This window comes from Plectropomus leopardus, chromosome 7 (genome assembly GCF_026936395.1).
Source record: "Plectropomus leopardus strain MGB_pleo_1.0 chromosome 7, ASM2693639v1, whole genome shotgun sequence".
Lineage (NCBI taxonomy): Eukaryota > Metazoa > Chordata > Actinopteri > Perciformes > Serranidae > Plectropomus > Plectropomus leopardus.
The window spans coordinates 33538828-33558826 of record NC_142182.1 but is presented as its reverse complement, the minus strand read 5'-3'; the positions used below and the strand labels follow the sequence as shown (position 1 = coordinate 33558826).

At 41.0% G+C, this 19999-nt stretch overlaps 1 protein-coding gene across 1 annotated transcript; it reads right to left on the bottom strand.

The window, feature by feature from the left end:
• Positions 1-3001: 3001 nt before the first annotated feature.
• On the bottom strand, positions 3002-13847 carry ciartb (circadian associated repressor of transcription b). The gene is made up of 6 exons (XM_042496167.2): positions 13681-13847; positions 10973-11423; positions 10562-10637; positions 9786-9864; positions 6746-6872; positions 3002-4610 (listed from the first exon to the last, which is right to left on the bottom strand). Exons 2-6 carry the CDS (start codon positions 11381-11383, stop codon positions 4224-4226), a joined length of 1080 nt encoding a protein of 359 aa, XP_042352101.1. The 5' UTR covers positions 11384-11423; positions 13681-13847; the 3' UTR covers positions 3002-4223.
• Positions 13848-19999: the final 6152 nt, after the last annotated feature.

The window sequence follows — 19999 nt, the reverse complement described above, 5'->3', positions numbered from 1 at the left end:
AAACAACACTTACTCTTTGTAGATCTCGCTCGAGGGCAGTCGTTCAGCTGTCGTGACGTGGAATCCACAAGCTCACTTTTCAGCCATCTGTAGGTTATAGATGATTTTTTTTTTTTTTTTTTTAAATTTAGGATGAGCATTTTTTAAATGTATAAACTGAAAAAAAGACAATTCAATTTTAACTTTTGTAAAAGCGACAACTTCAATTGTTTGGTTGTAGGTCGTACCAAAATGTGAGCCCTGAACTTAACAGTTTAGTTTTTATGCTCATGCAGGTGCAGTTTCTGACCTACTGCACCTGACAGAATGACCTAAGCCACCTATCAGACTGACCTACCCCAAATTTACCTTACCTTTATACAGGAAGTTGTCCATTCTAATAGATTTTTGTAATATACAAAATGATTACACCTAACAGAATAACCAATGCCACATTCAACTACATCTATACAGGAAATTGTACATTCTGTACTAGAAATCTCTAGCTGACAGAATGACCTACAGCAACTATCAGAATGACCTACGCCACATTTAATTACATTTATACAGGAAGCAGTCCACTCTGATGGACATTTGTAACTGAAAGAATGACCTACGCCATATTTAACTACATCTATGAGGCAAGTAGTACATTCTGATAGATATTTGTAGCTCACAGAATGACCTGTTTTAAATGGAGATAGTCAATGAATATTTGTCATTGAGAGACATATTGCTATTGTTTTGGGATAGTGCTATTTTGTCATTATATTTTGTAATAATTTCAGTAATAACATAATAATAATACCTAATAACACTAATAGATCTGCTGTATAAATGATCTGCTTTTCTAGATACTCAAAGACATACAGATGCAAAATAGAGAATACAAAATAATGAAAACCAGTAATGTGAACAGAACTGATAGAGATACAACAACAGATTGCAAAAGTAAAAGTCAGGGGATATGAAAGTTCAGATTTGGGGAGGTAGTGGGAGACAGGTATTGTAGAGAAATTTGGGCTTTGAGTTTATTTTTAAATGAAAAGTGTGAGTCTAAGTTGTGGATGTTTATTATTATTATTATTATTATTGCACATAAGTAACATATAGATAATTATGTAGAATACTGACATTTTCTTCATGTCAACATTTGGTGGCAGTGCATTGACTGAGCATTGTTACATGGCCTATATTATTTTGCAGCTGTACTCTCCACTGCTGCAGTTGAACCTAGTTACTACTATAACATGCAGAGTCAATTTCATAATTCTGTTGCATTTTCTTTCATTTAATATTGCCTTACATTTTAATAAAACATATTTTCACTTAAATTTGTATGTAATTAATATTTGTGGTGTTGAAAACATGGATACAGCAGCTTGGGAGTGGCTAAAGTGCTATATACCAACAACAGCAGGCAGCCATTTTGGAAAATGGCCGCAATGGTCATGAGAACACCAATCTGCAGTAGCTCAATATCCAGATACAAATACATTAAGCTATATTTGTACCAAATTTGGTGTTAACGATAGATTAGCTATGCTGCCCCACTATCAGTCTATTGCTACTGGAGGTATAGTTTCTCATCTGAACACAAATTGCATCTTGTATCACATTTTTAATAAAGCGCGGTAATAAAGGAAATACAGCACAGTCTTAATCTTCTCATTTTCTGCAGCAGCCGGCTCATTGCCTTTTTTCTTACAGGTGCAAAGGCTTTCCTGTGATTATTATTATTGTTTTTATTTACTAAAAGTGATGCTTGTATATCTATCATTATCTCTACCATTGTCATTCCAGGAGTCTTCACTATCTGTGTTGTACAGGAAGGTCACATAGTTTCACCTCTGATGTCTGGTTTCCCAACAAGCATGTGAAACACTACATATGGAAAAAAAAAAACCACAACAGCAACACTTACTGAGAAATGTGAAGTGATACTGAGCTGGTGCGTTTCACTGCACTTCTGCAGAAGCATTAACGTCACTTTGTTCGGTGGAACTAAAGTATAGGAAAATTAAATACTGCCTTGTGAACAATAAATCGTATTATTCCTTCAGCAAGAGAGCTCCCTTTGTTCCCCAGTCGACTCGCCCTATAATTGGTCTAACTGAGATATAAATCAGATCTTTGATGCTTAATTGAGCTCGGCTGAGACCAACAAAGAGCTATTCCTTTTGCTGACACAGTTGGTCTTTCCTCCTGTGTCTTACCATTTAAAATAAGCCATTTTTGTGTTTCTGCAAAGTGGTGCTGAATATTTCACTTAACATCAAGGTGAAAGAGCTGAGTGGAGTATTAGAACAAAGAGAGATATAACGCAGTCGTGACAAATTCGATGAGGGAAAATGTGCCTATATTAAATCCTCGAGCTGATTCCTTGCATTTACAAAGGGACAGTTCACCCCCAAACCTAAAATGCAGATTTTTACTCTTACCTGTAGAGCATTTTATCAATCTAGATTGTTTTGGCATGAGCTGCAGAGTTTTGGAGATATCAGCCGTAGAGATGTCTGCCTTTTCTCAATTATGATGGAACTAGATGGCACTCAACTTGTGGTGCTCAAAGTGCTAAAAAAACCATTTGAAAAATGCAGCAGAAATGTGTCTTTCTAGAAATCATGGCCTGGTCACTCAAGATAATCCACAGACCTTGTTGTGAGCAGTTTCAGGTAGGAACTACTTTTTTTGTACCAACCTACACCCACCAACTGTACCACTGTGCAGGAAGAAGCATGCATCTACTGCTAGCCACTCAGCTAGCTAACGTTATAACTCAACATTGCTTTTAAGTTTTTCAAATGTATTTTTTGGGCGCTCTGAGCATCACAAGCCAAGTGTCTTTTGGTCCATTATATTCAAGAGAAGGCAGACATCTCTAGGGCCGATATCTGTGTCACTCTGCAACTCACAACAAAACAAATCTAGACTGATAAATTGTACAAGTCAGAGAGAAAATATGTATTTCATATTTTATTTCCACCAGCCTATATTAAGAAAATAAAACAATCTGTAGCCATTTTGCATCAAACAAATATAACCACATTTATTTTGAAAGTATAAAATTTCACACTATAAAGGCCACTTTTCAGGGTAAATCGACAACCTTTCTGTAAGATTTACACAGAGAAATACCTTGTCCCTCTCTGCTGGTCTAACATACTGTCCAGTTCTGTGGCAAAATAAAAGAATTGTTCTACTCCACCACAGAAAGTAGTTGGCATGATCTGAATAATTTACTCGATACAGGAAAATGGCAGGAGAGTGAGAATTCCTGATTTGTACATCCCACAGAGGAGCAGGTATTCTGAACGGTTCTCTCTCTGTATCAAACCGGCTTACAGGCACAGTTTGACGTTACAGGCACTGTTTGCCTTCTACTGGGAGACTCGAAAAAGAAATCTGCAGTTGACATTCTTTACAATGGCACCAGTCAGGCCACGAGAGCATCCCCACGGAGAGAGCATCCTCTGTTTGTACAAGCAGAGCGACTCGTGCTGCACACCTCGCTGTCAGAGGCCGTTTGGCTCACTGCAGATGTGGTGAGGTGTCCACGCGTTGAGCGTAGCGTTCACATTCCTACTCACCAACTGCAATGTGGTGCCCACTGAGGTAGAACAGTTGTACCAAAAGACTTATTTATAAAGTATACAAATGAGTAACAGTCACATCAATAAACTTAAGAGTGGAGTCATGGGGGTCGGGGGGAGAAAATAACGTCACATTTCACCCACATTTTCAGCACAATATGTAGACCACTTACATGTCTGGATATCTGAAAAAATCCCTTCCAGCACAAACTACTGCCACAGTTCTTTCCCTTTCAGGCATAATGGCGGTTTCACAGATACTCAAACTGTATTATTGCATCTACAAGCCAGTGGGAACAGCTCAGCTGAGAAATCACTAGATCTGGTGATCTCGGCATGTGAAATCTATCCTTCCCACTCTCACACACACAATTCAAGAGTGCAAACAAAAAAACAAAACATAAGTCAACAAAAGGGAACTAAAGCGGACACTTGTCATATCAGAGAGGGCACATTCCCATACAGAGAGTACAACATGTTCGTCGACACTCCTTCCACGTTAAAGTGGAGTCTGTGGCGTCCCTTTTGAAGACTCCTGTCTCCCCTGAAGGCTGGAATGGGCTAAGCGAGCTGACTGGCTCCCGGCAGGGCGGGCAAGGCTAGGCTGGGCTGTGCGGTGCTTACAGCTGGACGCCCAGCCGTCTGTGTGGACTAGGACCAGCTGCTGTCCGTCAAACCCCCCGTCCCCTTGCGGGTGATGATGCTTTCTGTCGACTTAAGGAGCCTCTCTAGACAGGGTGCGTTGATTTTGCCCGGCGGAGGGCCTCTGGGCATCGAGTCTGTCTTAGTGTGGCTGTCTGTGCTTGAGGACACAGCGTTGTCCTGCGTTAGGTCTCTGGGGGACAGCAGGTGCCTGAGGCCAGCCTGGGCCTGCTCTGCTATTGGGGAGCAGATGGGTGACGTGTGGAGCCACTTTAGGTTACTGGCAGAGTAGGCTGCAGGTGGAGTGAGGTCGGTGACTCTCAGCGTCTTGGCGCCGGCTGGAGAATCACTGACGGTGACGGGGTTCAAGCCTGCAGTGACAGTCACTGGCGATAGCTGGTGGGAAAAAGGAAACACAATGTAATCTCAGTTATTTAGTTTTGTCCATTATTTAGGTACAATTCCCACTGATCAATAAGAAAAATGTAAATCAACCAGAGTTTGTTTAAACATCTGTCTGTTCTTCCTGACAGATATTTAGGGCACCTTTAAAAGAAAAAAAAAACATGTACACTGTATAATGCTGCATTCACATGAAATTTGGCAAATAATACGTAGCAAACCGGATGTTAGTGGACGAGAGCTGGACAGTAAAACTATAGAATAGCAGTAATGGTAATGATAAATGACATTGCCATTCAAATTCGAAATATTAAAATTTTTTGCTATCCTCCACAAAAACACTGACAACGAGATGTTACGTCACTCCTTCACACAAGGGAAAACACGGAAGATCTGGACAATTATTGGTCATTATTACTATTAAAAAATACAAAAAATAATATACACAAAATTATTGTATATATTTCTTTTTAAAGATTAATTTTTGGGCTTTTGTCTTTATTAGATGACACGCAGCAAAGGGCAGAGGTCAGAATCAAACCTGCAGCTGCTGCAGCGAGGACCTAGCCTCTGTACATGGGGCTCCCACTCTACCAACTGAACTACTGGGTGCCGCAAAATAATTTTATTATATATATCTTATTCCATTCTTTGTAAACTATATGTCATCCCTATCGCAACATATCGTCATGCATGTTTCATGTTGCCATCCTGCCATTTGGTTAAAATGTTACACTGCTGCCCAACAGGTGTTGTCTGTCTGCCTTCTACTGTCTGCCTGATTCTATGTGAACACAATATGGACAATATGTGATATAAAACCACTTTGACCAGGATTTTAAAATTTTGGGGCCACCAGTGGTTAATATCTGACCCTGGACCACGAAGATGAAAAGGCTGAAATTAACGCATAAACTGCACAAATTTGCACTGGGATTGTCTTATTTTCCTAAAAATATTAAAAATGTTATAGTCACAAATAAGATTGTGCACATTTTAGCTTTCAAATCTGCAATAATAATAAAATAATAAAATCTGCAATTTTATGGCCACTTGAAGAAAGCTCAACAAAAACACAACAGACATATTATCACCTTATAAAATGGCTTATTTTTTTAGCAAACAGCAGCCTATTTACACATTTAGTAGACACAAGGCAACATTAACATTCATTTCAAGATATTTTTTTTTAAATTCCAATTTCACTCTTTGTCTAGTTGTGTTTTGACCTTTCACAACTTCTGAGAAAAACACCTGTCTTTTAGACAGGTGCTCCACTAACTGCATGTTCTGTAGGTAAGCGCTAACTTTGTCTGCTGTTTGTTGCTGGCAGGTAGTGTATGCTGCCTTTAGCAGAGCTTTATCATTGACAACAAAGCTCAGAACTGCACTATAACTGCATTATTCACAGAATTTGTCACTGTACGCCACCCTTTTCACAATATAAGCCATTATTTCATCCACTGTTAATGCTTTAAAATCTGGATTGACACCAGTGTCACTGTGCTACATTCAGAAGCCTTTCACAAGCATTTAAACCTACGGAACCTGAGAAAATGTGGGGATAAAAAAGTCCATGAGCAACTTGTGAGCAACTTGGCAATAGATGTCTCATTTGTCTCCTTCTATTTTTCTACTTTTTTGGGAATTTCCTTGTAAATTTGTTTTCTTTGCTCATTGCCTTGCATTCTTTACGTTTTTGAAATAAATCAAGCTAATTTGCTCCGTTTCCAAAGGGTTAATATAAAATACTGATTAAACAGCTTTGTTGTGCTGACGAAAGGAAAATAGTTTATATCCGGGTGTGTCAGGATTAGCCACAGAAATAAATCCTAACCAGCCAAATGCAAAGGAATGTTCCAGAGTATTCTGACCTTTCTTATCCCCTTAGGAACACTCCTCCAAAATTACCTTTTATCCTCCATCATTGTTCTTAGCGAACCTGAGACTGCAGTAATACCTCAGTAAAAATAACTTTTAATCCCCCCTCCTCTGTCCCAGACCTGTGATTAAATAATAATAGATATTTTAGTCCCTCTTTCACTGCGTCGTCACCATATGTCCTTGGCAGCGCGCCTTCTCTAGCCCAAGAGCTCTTACACAACAGTTCTGCTTTTGTGCGACTTTACCTTGGGTTTCTTGGTGGGAACGGCTTCCTCTGTCTGGGTGACAGTGAGTTGGTCTCGGAGCTTTTCATTAGGGAACCAAGACTTCAGCATTTCCTCCATTTTAAGAATGATATTAAAATATTTCTCCCTGAAAAAGAAAGGAGAAAGAAAGAGAGAGAAAGAAGTGTTTACTCATTTATCACAAATGAATCTGAGTAATCTATTAATCATCTTGCACTCTCTGAAATCTTATCTCTCCATCGACCACACACAGGAAATAGGCAACCTTGAACAGTGGGTGAACACTTAGACTCACTTAGCAAAGCCTGTACTCTGTGTGTGTGTGTGTGTGTGTGTGTGTGTGTGTGTGTGTGTGTGTGTGTGCGTGCGCGCATGTGCCGGGATCGTCTTGAGTACATTTCTCACATGTTTTGAGCTCACACGTGGCCTGATGTATAATAGTTCCGCTCGCTTCTAAATATAAATCGCCAAAGCCACAACGGCCTCCAACAGCGTCATTGTGAAAATAAACTAATCGTGCTGACGCAGTTTGCGTTGGAGGTGGGCAGCAGAGAGCAGCGCCCCATTAACTCCCACCCGTCAAAAGCAGATGGCGGGTAGGGATTAGCCTGTGTCATATGATCAGGACCTTCCTGCTATACTCCATTCAGGGCATGTTAAATTCATGTGAAAGATTATCTGCAACAGTGACTGCTAAAAAAGTCACTTTGATCCTATCTACCATTGTGTTGCTGCAGGGGCTGCCAGCTGGCAACACAGAGCAGGCACAGGGAGCGACGCAGGGGAGGGAGAGGAGGAGGGGCTTAGTCCACCTTCCAGCCTCTGTCCCGGCCGTCTGCAGGGAACTTGCCACACCCGCTCTTTGTCTCCCATATGAGGGCAGCAGCTGGTGGGTGAGGGCTCCAATTAGTCTGTGCCAAACCCAGCAGCACTTAAGCTTATATCCATATACCATGATGCTTTGCTGCACATGCAGGTACCAGCGGTGTGGCTTTTGATTCAGACGAAGATGACACATGAAGCCGAATAGAATTTCAGTGTAATTATACTATCATGTGCAATTATTCTATAAAATGTTGTCATCCAATTAAAATGATTGGTTTGGTTGTTTGTTTTACTCACTCAATAGAACATTGCTTAGCAACAATTTGGATAATTGATACTCACTGGTTCAAAGTTCTCAAATGTAATCTGTCCTTATATGACTGTGAATTAAATCCAGGCAGGTTTCAGAATGCCTGTTGAACAAGACGCTGCTATTTTCTGGCATTTTATAGGCTAAATTAATAATTTAATCAATAAAGAATATAATTATAAGCTGCAACGCTGGTAAAAAAGGAATGATTTTAAGGGAATTTAAATGATAAAATAGCTAAATTAGTTTTGAAAGGTCCACGACACGTTTTCTGTCAAGTGAGAATATGTTCTTATTGATAAAAATAAGGATGAGGACAAAGATAAAGAATACATGTGTTTCTGTTAAAGGGGTTAACCATTTGAAACCATTTGAAGAGCAAATTGGCTTGATTTATTTCTAAATATTGGGAAGAAGGCAGTGATCAGATTAAAGGAAATGCCACAGAAATTAGCCAATTAAAAAGTACAAGAAAATTACCTGAGAATTAGCAAAAAATACATGAATAAATGAATAAACCAACCAAACAACACAACAAAGACAAAAGGGAAATGTTAAATAAAAATAAAACAATAAAATTCAACAAACAAATCATTAGAATTCTGTAAAAAAAAATTAAAAATTTATAATTATGTTAATTATAAATGAATAGCTTTCGAGACATTTTCTTTTGCTTTTTAAAGAAATAATTTTCTAGATCTACAAATTTCTTAAACTTTGCGGGACATTTATTGCCAAGTTGCTCTTTGCTTTTTTCCCATGTTTCTAAAAGAAAACAAACAAACCAATATCTAAACCACAGGTTTAAATACTTGTGAAAGGGATTTGAATACAGTGGAGGAAACGTGAAGTCAATCCCGGTTCCAAAGGGTTAATTTGAGGAATGTTTACAAAGAATTAAATGTGTGTAGTCCACTTTGCTCATTTGAAAAGTGTTAAAAAAAGGTGGTAAATGAATATAAAACAGCGGTATGATTAAAATTGTGACTGAAATGTTTTGGAATTTTGGTATTGTTTCTCTTTTTTGTGTTTTGTGTTGATTCCGGTTTATATATATATATATATATATATATATATATATATATATATATATATATATATATATAACTTGAATATGGTAGCAAATAAGTTATTTATGAGAACATTCTAAGTAATAAAAAGGGTGTAATAAGCTTCAGCTGACAGCTTTTCCATCTATATTTGTTGTTTTCCATTAGATTTTCCCTTTAATTTAATGCCTGGATGTTATTTATTCTTTATTATTTACATTGCTTTTGGAAAATTGGTAACAAGGACAGAAATAAATAACCAACCAGCTAACTAAATACTGTGAAGTTGATTTCTACCATATTGTGCTATACAGAACCAGATGCTAAACAGCCTGAGAATGGCAGTCATTTGCTATTTTATGATGTAAAACATGACAACATTTGGATCTCATCGTATTACAGTGACTGAGACTTTCTCCTTTCAAGGGGTGATATCATACTCCATTATACCGTCTGGCCAGTGGAGAGCTAATCAAGCAGACACAAGTGTGCTGCTCCCACAGTGGAGCCTGTTACATTTTTAACAAGATGCCCAGCTATAGCCAGACCCAGCCATCTCTGCAGTAAATGCATCCTGAATGTGAGGGGGCAGCGGCTCCTCGCTGGACAACCTGCTGTGAGCCATGTGTCACAGACATGTCTGAGACCACTTTGACCCACAGACAGCGAGCACCATTTCTAGCTCTTTGTAACTGTATGCTGGATTGAACGCGTTATAAGGTACAGATTTAAACAAACAGACTGGACAAATGTTTCAAAATGTGTTTGTAAAAAGCTACACAGGAGACATACTGAATATTTATAAGATGGTAGAGCTCTTTGTTTGGTTTATTTGGGTCACACTGAGGACACTTACCCCATGCAGGGGTTCTGCAGTACACCCATGATCCTCTGAATCCGGTCCATGGCCACACTCTCCTGGAAACTGCTGAGTCCTGGAAAAGAAGAAAGTTGTACCATGAGCCACATGAACTGTGTTGACAGCAGGGCCGAGTCTGTGCAGCAGATGGATTGTGTGAAATGTGTGTGCGGGGGAACAGACTCCCTGCCTCTGTGGCCAGGAAGTGTTGGGTCGCGCACACACAAGGTTTGACAAAGATCCCAAATGATGCAGTTTTCAAAGCCTGTCTGAACACGGTGCTATCTTCCAGAGGCTCTTATAATGCCTATCAGACCACTCACAAACAGCAGCTGCTTTACTGGAAACTGTGGTACAGCGTGTTCTCGCTCCCCTCTGCCAAACAGCTAATTTACAAAGGGGTCTGAAGGGTGATATTGCTCTCAACTGGCAAAAAAACCCAACATTTTTAACTCTTACCGGGGACATTTTGAAACATTGTGGCTGCTAAAGAAGCTTTATCCAAAATGAGCTCCATTATGAAAGACGCACACACAGGAAATAGTTGTGGTTACTTGATAGCACCACAACAATACATGTTTCAGACATCTCACTCTCAAATCTCAGGGACACATATTCCACAAAGAACCGCACATTGTCTATGCAGTCTATTGTTGTTGTTATTGCGAGAAAGACGGAGAAGAGAGAGACTCAGCTAAAGAGTGGTTGCGTTAAACAGTGTGAATCCACTGAGAGAAGACAAAAACAGAAACAACATGAAATGACCGACTTACGTTCTCTGTATCTCCCTGAACGAAGGCCATTCAAGATCGCTGACAGTGGATGAATGTAGCATTGTAGCTCCATGCACTGAAAAGGAACAGATTCATTGTAGGTGATATCTCAGTCAAAAAGCACAATACATGTGATAAGCTGATATCAATCTGACTTCCACACTCTAAAAATCGCTGAATTTGATTTAGATAACCCTTAAACTCCCCCATTGTTTTGCTGAATGACTCAGGTTCCTCAGAAAGGTATGACTCATTCTGTGTGTAGCTATAGGTTCATCTTTACTGGAAGTGTGTTGCATGAGACACCCCAGCAGGGCCGGGGGAGTCAATGTAGGTGATAGGGCACGCTCTAGTTTTGCTGACAGTCAACCACCTCCTGTGGGAAACACAGACAAGTCAGAAGGTGCTCACCTTCCTGCTGAAAATTCGTTTTTTCTCCGACACGTTGGAAATGAGCTGCCGTTCCTTGCACTCCTCCGTGGAGCTGTGAGGTCTCTTCAGTGCTTGCTGAGTGTTTTTGCCATTTGTTCTGTCTCCTTGTTGTGTTTTACACAATCCAATGGCGCTGTCCCATGTCTCCGTGCAGCCAGGGGGAAATCCCCGGCTGGAGGCCTCCCTGACCTCGCTCCAGTTACTGTCGCCCTCCTTCACCTCGCTGCTCTGGCGGCAGCTGCTGTCAGGCGGGCCCAGGAGTGGCGGGGCGCTGGGGGACGAAGGAGCCCCTGTCTGGCTGTGCTTTCCGGCACTGTCAAACTCCCGTTCAGTGTCCTCATTGTCACTAGCCAGCCAGTCAATGGAGTTGTCCGAATCTGTGGCAGACATCCTCGGCTGCAGGCTCTAACTAGCACTGACCATCACTGACCTGACAGACAGAAAGTTGTGGTTACTATCATTAGATAATGCAGAAAAACAACAAAAATGCATAAATATGCAGCTAAAAAATCTTAAATCAAGCTTTATAATAGCTTAAATATTTATGCAGTATCCTCTGGCAAATACTGCAGGTTAGTCTGGATAAAAAATGTGCACCTCCAACCAAGCAGACGTGAATAAAGGCCCAGACACAGCAGAGCACTCTGAGCAGATGGTGGCTGTGAGACCACAGTTGTTGAGACCACAATGACCTGTTTGTTTTGCAGATGCAACACCTGAGCCAGTAAACACCGACTAGCTGCCATCAAAAGCAAACACCAAACATCCCAGTGTCCACAATGACCCTGCAGAGCCCTCAGGCGCTCAAATCTTTGTCTCTCTGAATTATAAATCTCCACATTGTAACAAGAACAAATACGTATGATTTTACAATCTCCGGCTTGTGTATTTTTTTCCCCATTCGGGCTCTATCAGCTGGCCTACCAGCTGCGACCACTACAATCATTCATAAACATTGTGAGCTGGTTTAATGAGAGGGGGCAGGGGTCTGCCACCATGACGACCAGCGCCTCACACTGCAGCCCTCCCGTCTACACAAGTGACATTTGTGTTGGGGGGGAGAAAGGATTTTACAAAATCAGAGACTGGCACTGTTTGTTCACAACATGAATAAAAACTCCTCTCTCTTCACGGATGTTTGATGCGTTTGTGGAATCATCAGATCCCTCCAACATGTTTCCTCTGTGATTACCAGATAAAAGGAAGTGAGAGCAGCATTTTCAGCACAGGGATTAGTTTTGGTGTTTTGGGCGGTTAACGCCTGGCACATCTCTTGCCTCCTGGGAAAAATCTAAGGGTTGGAGAGGTAATTGCGCCCTAAGTCTTTGTCACAGGATGACCACCTTCTGATCTTATTGTTACAGAGGAGGGTGGAGCAGAGGTTCACTGGTTTTACAAGCTCAAATGAAACACAGAGAAAAGACTAATATATACATTTCCGATTACAGGTTGGAATATTGCTCCTGGGGGGACAGTAGCTGACTAATTTTAGTGAGAACAAAATGATTTGTACACCACATAGGGAATAATATACAGAGTGTGTTTCAGAATATAGACCACTTCAAATTATACGGCATAAAGATACAAGATGTCCAGCGCCAAAGATGCCTCTTAAATCCAGGATGCTCCTTTAAAAATTGTGACACGACAAAGCATTATGTGTAACTTAACATAAGTAGGCTACACTGAAGCATATATGAAAGTAAATCTAATAATCATGATCAAGAAAGAAAATCTTTATTTTATTTTTATCTGTGCCAGTGCAACGTGTCCATCAAACTTTTGCTGCATGTTATATTGTGTTACATGTGTCACAGACCTTCTTATATCCTAGCATAGGCTACATCCTATTATACAATCATCTTCTCAGTCACAGACTTCCTGAGCACAGTACCAGCTAAATATCAACCACTATTAATTTCTTATCAAACACGTACTACAGTACACATCTGTATCCCTTAAGATAACATTCTCTTGGTTCAGTTGTGTCATAAAACAGCACGTACATATCACACTTGTTCGAAGAGTCACTTTGAATACAGCTTACAGGCCTCTCATTGTTTTAGTCAGATATTAAAATTGCTCACTGATTACAGCTTCTACCGTATGATTTTGTAACACATTTCTTTTTAAAATATGCTTTTAAAAATCAGATTTCCTTTACGCTATGAATGTCTCCATCTACCTGTATAGGTGGGGCACATGAATAGAGATGCCCACCACTTCACACACTCTCACTTAAAAAAGCGGTGATACACATGATTATATGAGATAATATCTAATCTGAAGATTACACATCACTATCTTTTCCTAGAGGAACATTTAAAAAATGATTAAGTGAATGATCGGATGTATCCGCCTGCATGCAGGTTTCACATCAGTTGGGTAACAGACACAATAGACTTCCTCATCAGGCATAGTAAATTTGGCAGCAGGCTCTGTTAGGTTGTAGTTTATCAAGTCAGACAAAAACATATACATACCGCAGACAGGTAAAATTATGGCTGTCACGTCTTGATTGATTTATGTTTCAGTTCAATCCGTCGCCACAAATAAATGTTTGCTTATTTGCACGTCTGCGCCAAATTCCCGTGGATGATTTCTAAATAAAATCCTATCAATTTGTCCACGCGCGCACAGAATCAGAGATGTTTATTCTAAGGATGGTTAAAAAGACATGTACGTACCTTCACAGGATGGAGCGGCTGGTCCGGGTCGTCCGTTGTTGAGCGTTAAATCCAGCAGGACTGTCGGGCAGCGGAGCAGCTGATGTGTTGGACGTGCTGTGTGTGAGTGTAGGAGACGGTGCAGCCAGCGATCGGCCCGTGTTGCTTCTCCCAAGGCAACGTGTCTGGGAGGGCGGGATTAACGGCGCCCGGCTCTCCCATTTGCTCCTCGGACGCCCCCGACTGACAAATCGGCTGCGCGTCTCGGTGCAGCCGCGGAGCGATAGGCGCGCCCGGTTTACATATGCAAATGACATGGAAATGACACAAACACGTGGACACGCGGATCGGTTTCATTTCAGCAGCTGGGCGAAAAGTCAACCGAGGGCTAGTTTTGGTCATTCTGCAGGCATTCTCCCTCATTATATCATCTGGACGATGATGCCTGCACTTGTGGCATGTCGCTAAAGTGAGCAGCCTGGTAAAGGCGCAGTCAGCAGTTTTTAGAGGGGGGCAGCTGTGATGATGGTTCATGTGAGAGTTTGCTCAAGGACACTTCAGCAGACTATATGTGAACACAGACTGTCTGGCTGTGTAGTCTAGACAGTCATTTCCCCAAAGTTTAGAATACATTTAGGGGTGAGGTTGGAAGTACTTACTTACTTAAGAGGAATGGTTCCCATCTAGTGGGTTGCAGTCCAAAAGTGGGTCGTGGATTCATTCTGAATGAACTGCAAGTGATTCCAGTATTGTAAAAAAACAAAAAAAACTTTATTTTGAAGTTTATGGCACAGAGATTTTATTCTAGACATTTCTGTTCACTCTTTCATTTCTTTGCGTTCTGAGCATTAAGCGTATTACATTACATTTTATGAAATTTGGTTATATAAACTGTTCCGCACTTCCCACTTTACATATGTTTACACTTTACACATGTATATATGTTTATATGTACAGTGTCTTAGTTTTTTTTAAGCATATTCCATTGTATTCTATTAATAATGTGTGCTCTTTATTCTCTTGTTCTTACTGCATGACGCTGCTACACCCCAATTTCTCAGTTTTGAGATCAATAAAGTATATCTATCTATCTATCTATCTATCTATATTAATTATCAAATGTGTGGATGTTGCACTAATGACTATGGAGAAATATGAATCTCAAGGTATCAAAAGTTAAAAGAAAAAAATACAACCAAAAAACTCATTTGGCAAAAATGGTCTGTTATATGTCAGAATTTAACTGCTTTACATACTTTTGAATCTTTATCAGCGCATCCTTATTTATGAATGATTCACATTTTGTAGGCTGTAAAATTTTAATGTGGAAATAGACATTTGCTTCAAAGATTGAGTGTGTAGGGTTTAGGGGGGAATATATATATATAATAAGTATGTTTTCATTAGTGTAAAGTTTTCTGAAAAAAAAAGTTGCGTTTTCATTACCTTAAAAAGAGCCATTTAAAGCACACAGGGAGCAGGTCTTCATCCACAGAGTCCGTCATGTTGCACCGCCATGTTTCTTCAGGAGCCCAGAACAGACAAACCAAACATTAGCTCTAGATAAGGCCGTTCAAGTTTTTGCAGATTTTTTTTATTTTTATGTGAAACAGTTTTATTAAGTGTTTAAAAAGTTGTATGTTTCCACCTTAATGTAGAAACTAAAATACAGAAAATATAAAGAGCTGGGAAAGAAAGCGTTCATGTGATCTTCTCCCCTCATTTGGAATACCCTCTAAAAAGATTTGAAACTACGAGAACTGGTCTCTCTTCCTGATTTTAGAGCTCTCATAAGTACAAGGGTGAATGAATCGGTTGGTACTTAGTCATTGTGCGTACATGTTTTAATATTCCTACATGTTATGCTGTATCTTTTATGTTTTTTTCCTTTTTAATATGGTTATCATTGTTTGTCAGAAACTTTGCTTATGGTGCTGTCCTAGCCAGTACTCCCTTGAAAAAAACATTGCTGGGGCGCCTGGTGGCTCAGTGGATAGAGAGGGCGCCCCATGTACATAGACTGTGTCATCGCCACAGCGGACACAGGTTCAATTCTGGCCTCAGCCCTTTGCTGCAAGTCACCCCCCCTCTCTGTCCCCCTTTAAGCTTTCTCTGTCCAATTTTTTTTTTTTTTTTTAAAGGCATTTAAAAGCCCAAAAATTAATCTAAAAAAAATAAAATAAAATAAAAAGAGACTGCTGATTTCAGTGGATCTTTCCTGGTTAAATAAAAATAAATTAATTAATAAAATATTCAAATAAATAAATAAAGGCAAAAAACATAGTGGAATAAAAAGTGCAACATTTCTCTCTGAAATGCAGTGGAGCTGAAACATTAAGAAGCATAAAATGAAAATACTTGAAGAAAGTCTCAGTATCTCAAACTTGTTCTTAAATACAGTACTTACAATGGCAAATATATTTAGTTAACAAATTCAGTCTCTGAGTTGTGAGTGAATGATATATAAAGATCAATAATGATTAAATTAATTGTCATCATTATTTTATGTTACTCATCTTTAAAAGCTTTATGAGTCAATCCTATTACAAGTAAAACTGGTTGACATGCAGAGCATGCTCTATCTGCATCTTTTTTTTTCTTCTCTTGTTGTTGAACACAGTGACGGTAAAGGCGTGACTCACAGGACCTCTGTTTGACTGCCTGAGAGGGTGGGATTAGGAGCACTCTGTCAGAGGCCAGACAAGGATCCTGAGCCTGGAGCCAGTGAGTCACGAACCCTCTCACAGCAAACGTGATCACATGCGTTTGGGAGACACCCACCCACAAAAAGCATAACCGGCCTCCTATCCTTGACGCCCTCAAATGACGAGGAGGGCGAGCAGAATTTAAACAGCACGTATCTGCAGAGTGAACATGTGAAAAAAAACACAGAGATGTTTACAGAGCCAAAAATGCTGCCCAGACTGCTTTAACAACTGGGTGCAAATCTGTCTGACATAAAACGCAAAAGGACGTCTTGGACCGTCTTCTGCGCTTTCTATAATGAGTCTGCACCATGCTAATTCGATTCTAAGAGCATTTAGTGGTCGAGCGATCATAGAAGAGCGCATGTGGCTACTTTTGTTTTATGTGCAGCTGCCAAAGTGAGAAGCAGGCAGGACAAGGGCATCAGCGGCCCAGTGTCCTAACAGTGGGTTTACTCTTTGCTGCTGTGCCTTTAATCACATCCTGCTGTGAAGAATGCATCACCACAGACACCAGAGCCCCTATAAAGCCGGCTGAGGCGACACGCCTGCTGGCACGGTGAGCCACTCTTGTTGAATTTTAATTGTCCTGTAAGCTGCTGCAATCTATTAAACATCCCATAAACAGTCTCCTGTCGTTCTGCTCCGTAGGCCCAGATCCTCTGGCGACCCCAGACTTTGTGACGACCAAGAGCTTCCTACAGATTCCCAGCAAACTCTCATTTCCCTTTTTTGTCTTCGAGGCGCCCATGTCACTGTGGAGTGCAAGTGCATCCACTTCAAAGCACAGGAAACAGACATCTACATTTTTCCACGATCAAAGAGACATTTCACATACATGCATGTGGCACTTTAAACTGCACAAACAGTGTAAAATGTAGAGAAAACAAGGTCTGTGTTTATATAAGTAACAGAGTCCTACAGCGGCGCCTCAATTGTCTTTTGTTGAAAGAGTTTTCCAGCGTTGAACATGTTTCAGTAAATCTGATGTAGACATTTATGTATTTACAATAATCCGGCCTCCAGTCAGTTGCGATGCAAATTGTCATCCACATTAAGAACAACGGCAGCAATTTGCAGTCTTCTCACAAAGGCAACTCTTTTATCTGTGCATTCTCCTGTCAGGATCCAGGATGAGTCACACAACACAAACTGGCACTGTGATTTTCAATTTGTCAGAGAGGCTGGCTGATTCTGTATCCCACAGAGACTGCATGTCTCCCGCTCTCATTCATAAAAAAGAAAAGCCAAATCAGAGCCTCACGCCCACTTTATTATAGGGCATACGCTACATCTGTTCTAACCCACTCTCTTATGAAAAACGCAGCACGTGTAAGCACCCAAGAAAGTTTGGAAGCCCTTTGGCCTAGTGACGCTTTCATGCATGTGTGTACAATTCACAGTATTGCAAAATCTGTTCCTCATTTTCAGACAGGGCGATGTGTCTAATGCAACAGCTAGCCACTGAAAACATTCACTGGAGTGTGACCCGCTTAGCTGATAGCCTCAGTTGACCTTACATGCTGTACTGTGGGAGAATGTGTTCCTACCTGCAAGTGTGCTGCAAGTGGATACGGGTGCATATGTGAGTGTTTGGGTGCTGCTGGCAGGGGACACATGCTTGTGTATCTTACTAGCAGCTGTCCCCTGCAATGAGCTGTGCATATGACTCAGCTTGGTGGACTCTGGCTTGGAGCCACAAGCTGTCCTGTACCCAAATCTGGACCTATAGTGACGTGTGTGTGTGTGTGTGTGTGTGTGTGTGTGTGTGTGTGTGTGTGTGTGTGTGTGTGTGTGTGTGTGTGTGCAGCTTATACAGCGTGCAGCTCTAAATTGGGACACCAATGCTTTCCACAGCATTATTCACATTATAACTGCTAGCCACTAATAGCTGGAGCGTTACCCAAAGCATTGGTTTTGGTTTGAGCTCGGAGGGAGGAATGGAATGTTCATAACTGTGTTAACTACAAGTAAAGCCGCTGCAGTGAACGTAAACACAAACATGTGAGCCATGACAGCCTGGATCAGACCTTAAAGACACATGCACCACCTGGACACACTTGACGTTGGGTCAGAATATCCAGTCCTTTCAGCGATTCACAGCTCTGACAAGATTAAATAATTTTTCCTGCAAGGTTTATGGCCTCAGGGCAGCTGCTTCCAGTCATCTCTTTTGAAATAAACTGTCTGCCTCTAGATTAAAACTTTACTGCACTCATCAATCTATCTGAAACAGAAACTTTGTCACTTGATTCTCATAAGTTTACAGCACACTCTAAATGCCCGTTTCATAATGATCTGCACATATGTTCCACATGACCTGAAATCGTCATGTACAGGGTCTTACAATCTAAACAAGTGTGGCTCTTGCATAATTTGGGCAAGAGTGTGGACTCTAACTCCTGTTGATCTTGGTGCGAAAACGTGTCTTCCACTTCTCACTAGTGTAGCTTACTCCTCCAGATATGTCATCCTGTTACAGTAAATGCTAGTTCAGCCCAGTTAACCCCACCCACACACCAAAAATGTGACTGCACGTAGTGTGGGCACGCTGCAGCAGTGTGAGAGGGAGGGGGGGGTTGGGTGCCAGTTGTGTGTGGCAAATCGTAGCCAATAGCATTTAGTGTTGGTGTTAGAGGTTATGTAGTCAGAGGAGAAGTGATACTGGGCACATTTTTGTGACTTTAAAGGGCTGGACTTCCGGCACCCCGTCATGTACCCTCCCTCTCCCTTTGTGGCTTCTTCCCGGTCCAACTCCACTCAGTCACATGCGCTTCACTCAGAGAGAAAGCCTTCTGACTATTTTCCACACACAGTTCACATGCAGGCAGTTGAGAATGTCTGGCAGCGAATCACTGTCAAATCTTGTGTGTGTGTGTGTGTGTGTGTGTGTGTGTGTGTGTGTGTGTGTGTGTGTGTGTGTGTGTGTGTTCATACGCTCTCTAATGTCTGAACGGCTGCCAGAGCAGCTCAAGCGACAGTGGGATATCTATCTGCAGGACTGAACGTTACATGTGACTGGGGTATATTTTAACTGGGTTATGTAAGTGCTCCAGCCTGCGCTCTCCACGCACAGATGAGGAGGGCTACACATGATGCAGAGGACTGTGAGCTCACCACAAGCATTACCTTCGCACATTGAATAATTCCTTCACACGGCCGCATCTCGGGGCCATTTCACAGACACTGGCTTTTCAGTATTTTCAGCGCATTTGCTAAAAAAAGGCCTTAAAAAATAGACAACGCTCTCTTCTGATTCATAGTTATTACAGCTCATCTTTGCCATCAGCAAATGTGCTCATATTGATTTCAGATGGTGTAACATTTTGAGTTAGTAGCAGTATCATATAATCTTAATGTGAAGGTTATGTAAGAGGATTTCTGAGTTATAAAAAAAAAATAAAAAGTCCACTCACACTTTTATGGCATTGTTAGATTCATCTGAGGGTTGTGTGATCACGTGGCATGACATAAGCAGATAATTAGGTAGTCATTACATGAGGCAGACACTTCTCGATAGGTTGATCAAGACTTTACTTGAGGCTCCCTGTGGAGAGTTGATGAGAGTGCTGACGACAGGCTAGCCGCCAAATCTATGTCCAATGTAGAACTGCCCACGCTCCCTCTGCTAGCAC

What these genes read in the sequence shown, in the direction of transcription:
- ciartb (XM_042496167.2), bottom strand. Translation starts at nt 11,383, where the DNA reads ATGTCTGCCACAGATTCGGACAACTCCATTGACTGGCTGGCTAGTGAC. An exon ending in TTCAGGGAGATACAGAGAAC is followed by an intron (nt 9,865 to 10,561) that starts GTAAGTCGGTCA and finishes CTTCTTTTCCAG; the next exon opens with GACTCAGCAGTTTCCAGGAG. An exon ending in CTGCAGAACCCCTGCATGGG is followed by an intron (nt 6,873 to 9,785) that starts GTAAGTGTCCTC and finishes TTTCTTTTTCAG; the next exon opens with GGAGAAATATTTTAATATCA.